General features: G+C 42.0%; 1 protein-coding gene across 2 annotated transcripts; it reads right to left on the reverse strand.

Annotated features, from left to right (window-relative positions):
- Window positions 1-1,320: 1,320 nt before the first annotated feature.
- fdps (farnesyl diphosphate synthase (farnesyl pyrophosphate synthetase, dimethylallyltranstransferase, geranyltranstransferase)) lies at window positions 1,321-6,843 on the reverse strand. Of its 2 annotated transcripts, XM_088998104.1 has the most exons (10): window positions 6,722-6,843; window positions 6,390-6,542; window positions 6,174-6,314; window positions 5,003-5,083; window positions 4,801-4,923; window positions 2,912-3,000; window positions 2,677-2,749; window positions 2,520-2,597; window positions 2,212-2,346; window positions 1,321-1,833 (listed from the first exon to the last, which is right to left on the reverse strand). In XM_088998104.1, the coding sequence occupies exons 1-10, from the start codon at window positions 6,722-6,724 to the stop codon at window positions 1,633-1,635; spliced, it is 1,077 nt and encodes a 358-aa protein (XP_088854230.1). In that variant the 5' UTR covers window positions 6,725-6,843; the 3' UTR covers window positions 1,321-1,632. The 2 variants fall into 2 exon arrangements, with proteins under 2 accessions (XP_088854230.1, XP_088854229.1); XM_088998103.1 differs by having other exon boundaries at window positions 6,390-6,769.
- Between the last annotated feature and the right edge of the window lie 313 nt (window positions 6,844-7,156).

The raw sequence follows: 7,156 nt of genomic DNA on the forward strand, positions 1-7,156 counted from the left end.
ACAGTTTCTGAGATACCGGTAATTACTTTCGAACCTCCTTCAGGCTTTCATTAAAATGTATTTGTTACAACTCAGTTTTATTATTGAAGGTTTGTTTTAGGGCAACACAGTGGGAATTGGTGGTAAGCATGTCTGCCTCACAGTGGAGTGGTTTTGAATTTGTATCTTGGCTCCTGCCTTTCCTGCTCTATCCATGTTTGTGTCGCTGCTATGACTAAAAAACGCTCCTTTGACTAAAAACTGAAGTGGAACTTAACAGTCTACAGCTCACTGAAACCCTGACAATGCAGCATGGTGGTCTTGTGTTTAGCACATCCTCCACAGTCTGAGGTATAAATTTTGGCATCATAACGAAGACCCTAACTCTTCCTTTAGGGCTGAAAATACTCATTCTGAATGACAAATGACCAGTCAAGGGTCTTTCCCAAAATTAGTTTAGATTAGCTCCTAACCTCTGACCCTTAAAGGACAACTGACGTCTCCGGACAAGTTGTGTCCATAATTTGTAAAATGGCTTCAAATAACTTCTACCGGGCGTATTCTAATAAGATTCCAACGCATATAGCTATATTTTACATTTGAAGACTCGCGCTGAACATTCAGGAAGTCTTGTTTTTTGAGTTGGTGACGAGTCCGTACGTGACGTCAGTAAAGGACCGCCTCCTGACCGTAAAAAAGACGCATTGTAGCGTCCTTCCATCACGTCAAAGTATTTTGTTGTACTGTTGGGTTTGAAAACCTTGTGTTGCACCCAAAAGCCGCCAGAAGAGGGAGTCCAAGCTCCATGCAAGGAATTTATCAGCCTGTGGAAACGGGCTGATTCATTCCTCACAGGAGCTGGTCGCCATTTTTCTGCCTCTTTTGTGGGACGCTACATTGCAGTCCAGATGCCTCAAAATGACACGGAAGGACTTCTTCAATCGATTGCAAACATGTATGCTTTCCTCTTCAGAACTATTTGAATCATATTCATAACTGGATGTGGAACAAGAAAGCATATTCTCTGAATCTGAAGCCATTGTTTGGATTCTCCAGCAATGCAAGACATCTTGGCGTGACATCACGAACTGGGGGCGGGACTTTCTGAAAATGCCCAATTCGCAGCTCAATTTTTTGTAGATTTTGGACACTTTGAGTCATTTTTATTGGTGTTTTGCATTTGAATAAAAATATCATACTGCGTGTTTTGGGTATTTTAGATGCTATAAAACGTTTTTCTGATGTCAGTTAAAAAACAAAAAAGTGACGTTGGTTGCCCTTTAAGGAAGAGTGGCATTTTATGGCATATTAAAACAAAATTCATCAAGTCAGAAACCTAAATTATAGAACTGGTTATTTATGAAAGGTAATAAACAATCTGTCCAGGGCAGCCTATACTTGCAATGGCCGTACAAAAATACAGACTTGAGAAAGTACACCTGGGTCAATATGGAGCTCTCATTCATCGTCTAGATAAATACGTGCAACTATGTAACATATCACAACGGAACTATCAAGTAGATAATGACTGGGGATGCTGCAATAAATAGGTAAGAAGTTAAAGTGTGAATGGAATTAAACAGATAGTCCGATGGGTTGTTATTGACCCACTGAAGCCATCTGGAGTCCTTCAACAATCTTCCTTATTCTTCTTCACTTTTTCCTCTTGTAGATCTTCTTGGCAAAGTTGAGGAACACCGCGTGAGGAAGATTCTGAGCATGACACGCGATCAGTTTCTGCAAGCGTTGGTAGCTCTTGTCTTCGTATTTCTGGTAGAGGCTCGGCATCTCCAGGATGTTGTATAACGCTTTGACCTTTTCCACACTGGCGTCATCGTGTCGCCCGTAACACACCTGAGGGGGGAAGGGATGCAACTTTAGGCAGAGAAGTTCATAAAAAAAATACAAAATATGACTTCAATGGACAGTTAGGACAGCAGAAAAAAATCATTGGCACCGCCCTAGCCACTCTTGAGGACTTGCACACTGCAAGAACCAAGACAAGGGCACGGAATATCCTACTGGACGCTCCGCACCCTGCACACCACCTTTCCAGGTACTGCCCTCTGGCAGGCGCTACCGATCCACACACACCAAATCCAGCAGACATTTTAACAGTTTCATTCGCCTAGCCATTAACTCTCTTAACAGTAACCCAAATATAAATGTATATAATACAGCAAAAATAATACAAACATGAAAACTATTGAGAATTGCTATACTGAAACCCACCTCTAACTCTCTTCTCTGTTCAGGAGTAAGGACCTCCATCGCCGTGACGACAAGCCAACTGCATTTGTTGTCCTGGATATCAGTGCCGACCTTTCCAGTCACAGCAGGGTCTCCGTAACAGTCCAGGTAGTCATCCTGCAACAGGAATATGTAGAGTTTATTTGCCATCTTTGTGACTGCTTTATTTTCTGTATATGATAGCTGTCCATGTTAAGCACTTTGTTACTGCTTCAGCTGTTGTTAAAGCGCTATATAAATCAATATGTATTGTGTATAAATATTTTTTTTTTCATGCCAAATAAGCTCACCTGTATTTGGAAGAATTCTCCCATCTCCAATAAAATGAGTTTGGCATTTTTATGCTCCTCTTCATCTTTGATTCCAGCCTATAAAAATGTGATAGATAGATTTCGGGAAGACTTTTGGTCTTTACCTCACTGCAGACTCAACCACTGCTTTTCTTACCATATACATTGCTGCTGCCACCGGGAGGTAGAAGGAGTAGAAAGCAGTCTTGTATTTCACAATAGCTTTGTACCTGAAAGAGGGTCATATGTTCAAGGCCTTGTATTGATGCATTTTACAGTTGTAAAATACCGAATGAAAATGTCACCAATTGGGTGAATTTGGATTATTTTGTGGCATACTGGCATGAAACCACTGCTTTGTGAATTTTATTCCCTTGCAGACGTCTACTTGCCTCTCCATGGTGAATCTGTTTAGGTCGACATGACCAGGGGGTGCTGTCATGAGGTCCAGTGCTTGACCCAGTTCTGTCAGAAAGGATATCTGCAAGGAGGGAAAAGAACGGGACTATGAAACTCTCTTGTGCAACATAGCCTTTGTCCAAATGAGGGTTGCAGGTGAGCCGGTGGGAATCCCAACTAATTTTAGGGCGAGAGCAAACACTGCAACTCTCGAACACATGAAGGTTGTCTTGTACTGCCGGCAGGGAACACAGCCATTCATGACCGACGCCCAATCACTGCAGCCCTGTACCAAGCTATTTATTCAGACTAGATGCAAATTTAAGTGATACATTAGTAAAACATAGTCTTCTTGATTTGAATATCACGCCCCTGGATGTCCCAAGCACCAACATCCATAAACCAACATACATTTTAATAGGTTGTCTTTCCATAAACTGATAGATTTTGTAACCTGGCTAATGAGCTCTTCCTGTGAAGGAGTTGCCAAGTCCTAAATTCCGCCCAAGGCCAGATCTCCTACCTGAGGAGTTTAACAGGCTGTGTCTGGTCACCTCAGATTGACCCCAGATTTGTGCGTCCATTGTTGGCCTTGTGTTGGCCAACTAAGCATACAACAGCATGAAACCTTTAAATATGAGAACTTCTCTTCTGTCTATTCTCTATCATTATGTTAAATAAAAATATAGATACGCCTAAGGAGCAGCGGTTGTCTCCAGGATCTACCTGGCTTTTGCCCACAGTTATTTGACATTGGCTCAATCTCATGCAAATTACCCAATTGTGGGACTATTAAAGGCTTTATAACTCATCCACAACCCTAATATTGGCACAGCATTCAAATATCTTTTTGCGACTTAATTCACCCGCCCCGCCATTCACTCACAGCCATTGCATAATTTTGAAACATGAAAGTAACGTATGATTTTGTGGGGTGAAATTTGAAGTACACTGCAAACATGAGGAGAACACATCATACGTTTGAGTAGAGCTTTTAAAAGACAACCGACGTCTCCGGACAAGTTGTGTCCATAATTTGTCAAATGGCTTCAAATGACTTCTACTGAGCGTATTTTACAAAGATTCCACCGCATATAGCTATATTTTACGTTTTAAGACTCGCGCTGAATATTCCGGAAGTCTTGTTTTTGAGTTGGTAACGAGTCCGTACGTGACGTCACTAAAGCACCGCCCTTGACCGTAAAAAAGGACACATTGTAGCAGTCCTTCCATCACGTCAATATATATTTTGCTGTACCTTTTTGGTTTGAAAACATCATGTTGCACCAAAAAGAGCCAGAAGAGGGCGACCAAGCTCCATGTAAGGAATTTATCAGCCTGTGGAAACGGGCTGATTAATTCCTCACACGGAGCTTGGTCGCCATTTTCTGCCTCTTTTTTGGTGATACATTTTCCTCCAATGTTGCCTCAAAATAGCACAGAATAAATTCTTTAATCGATTGCAAACATGTATGCTTTCCTCTTCAGAACTATTTGAATCATATTCATTACTGGATGTGTAACAAGAAAGCATATTCTCTGAATCTGAAGCCATTGTTTTGATTCTCCAGCAATGCAAGACATCTTGGCGTGACGTCACGAACTGGGGGCGGGACTTTCTGAAAATGCCCAATTCGCAGCTCATTTCTTTTGCAGATTTTCGACACTAAGTCATTTTTATTGGTGTTTTGCATTTGAATAAAAATATCATACTGAGTGTTTTGGGTATTTTAGATGCTATAAAACGTTTTTCTGATGTCAGGAAACAAAAAAGTGGACGTCGGTTGTCCTTTAAACCACCGTGGTGGCTCCACATACATTTCAATATATCCATCCATCATCTGAGCTTTTTTTATCCTGACCAAAATAAAACCTAAAATACCTCATTGAATAGCTCGAGTAGGTGGACATAGTAGGGCTGGTTCCTGCAGTGTCTGCGTAGCAGCCTGTAAACGGCACCCTCTAAGAGGAAGGCATCATTAATGGCATCCAAACCAATGCCGTCCTTTGAAGAAAAAAAACAGCAACATACAGAAATTATGCATAAAAACACAAATGGAGAACTTAAATTGAACAACCCTAACCTTTTTGTACCAGCAGGGCCGTCCTCTGCGAGTCACAGAAGCATCCATGATATCATCGGCAACAAGGAAGAAGGCCTGAAGCTACCCACAGAGCGAAAAGGGCATTCATCGCTAATCAAGGAATCAATGTGCGAGGTACATACAATACAGGTACAGTGATACCTCATCTTACGAACACTACAAATTTCCCCATTGTGGGACGAATAAAGGTTTTCTGATTTGTGATTTAGCTCATGAACTTTTTGCCTTACGAACATTACATTCGCGAGAATATAATCATGGCAGACGAACTAGTTTTCGGCAGACGAACCAAACCACACAGCTCCACGGTGGCTGGCGTGCTAGTTTTCGGCGGATGAACACCAAACCACACAGTCGAACAGCGCCACGGTGACTGGCGGACTAGTTTTTGTCACCACCCTTCTTTGAGTGCAGACGTGGTTTGTTAACAAGTGGAGTACTTTTGTAATTATGGGACCGAAAAGGATCCCAACACAGGCTAGTGTTAAGCCGAAGAGGACAAAAGAAAATTACGGCCGAGCAGAAGAATGAGATCATCAAAAACCACGAACGAGGTGTGCGTTTGTCTGACTTAGCATCCCAGTACGGTAAGTCGACCATTGCTACGTGTGGCTAAGGGTGATTCTGTGTTGTCTAAGCAACGTTCTCAGGCAATAAAAGAGGTTGAAAAACTTCTGTTGATTTGGATTATTACGACTGTACGACTGAGATTTTACACAGACGTTTGGATTATTAACGAAAAGCAGCTAGCAGGGGACAGTGTGTGAGGATATTATTGCAGAGAAAGCACGGCAACTTTACTCTGATATCATCGAGAGGCAACTACATTAACGACCATCACAAAGGTAAATAAAATAACTTTATTATATTGTACAGTTTATTTCTTTAATTTTAATACAATAACACATTTATTATACATAAAACAAGGTGTATTTTGTGTAGTTTTAAGGCTTATTTATTTGTAATAATACATTCAATTACTAAGGGCCTTTGAAAACGCTCAAGGACACTTTCCAGTCACAGGATAAGATTATTTAGTAGAAAATTATGTTTTGTGGGGACCTGGAAACGGATTGTTCTCATTTTTAATGGCTTCCTATGGGAAATTAAAAAACTGAGGTACAGCTGTACAGTATTTGTGACAATTTACCAATTCAATGCACCATCCGACCACCAGAGCACGCTGGACGTCGTCCTGCGTGAGCTTCGTCTGTGGGACGAGCTCCCGCAAGGAGCCAATCACAGAAAGGCCGCGGTTTCTTTTCCCTCCCGGGACATTGTAGAGCAAAACCTAGCAAACGAACACAGTGCTTTCCAAATCAGTACGGGCGATAAGTTGTTGGTAACATTACAACCGTCAAGTCACCTCTTTAAGCCGGTTCTGTGCGTCGAACAGGATGGGATCCTTGAGGTCTTGTTCTGTGAGCTCCCACAGCAGCTCCTCGAAATGGGCTTCGAATAGCCCCGGGTCCGAGAGCAGTGGCTTCTTGCAATGCGATCCGTTGTAGGCGCGGTCTCCCTGGACAGAAGACAGCAGAGACGTTCGTTGTGCAATCGGAGACGTCGCTGCTGGCCGCATGGTTCGAAACAAATTCGGGGCATGAATAAACAGACGGAAAATGCGTCTCATCACCCCTCCCCAAAAATGGACGTCTGAGTGTTCTTGCTTTCCAATAAGAAATAAAACTAAGACGTCACCATTCGTTACTTTCCTGAAAGCCAGCGGCGCGTGAAGTCATATTTTTTGCTTACAAGGTCAAGGATGAAGCAAAATTGCTATTATTAGCCAGCTGCTTCCTTTGTCATTTCAAGGAGCGTTGGCTGACGTTAACTAGCATCGTTTACTTTTAAACTGCCTGTCAGCAAGACGTGCGGTGTTCCTCGTTAATGAATATAAATACATTTTTTATCCATCATACACGTCCTTTACTTACCATATTTACTTTGTTTCCGTCCACCAAACTATATAATAAAACTGAGCAACGTAGCGTCTCGTCGGATTTTTCGTCTTGTAATATAACCGAGGACCATGAACGTCTCTTGATACCAGGATGCGCCGATTGTAGTTCCTTTTGAGTACGACTCCCGTTTTATTAGGAAGCTGCAAAACTAAAATTCCCATCAACCTTTGCG

The sequence above is a fragment of the Hippocampus bargibanti genome, linkage group LG06 (assembly GCF_051943395.1).
Source record: "Hippocampus bargibanti isolate YZ-2025 linkage group LG06, ASM5194339v1, whole genome shotgun sequence".
Taxonomy (NCBI): domain Eukaryota; kingdom Metazoa; phylum Chordata; class Actinopteri; order Syngnathiformes; family Syngnathidae; genus Hippocampus; species Hippocampus bargibanti.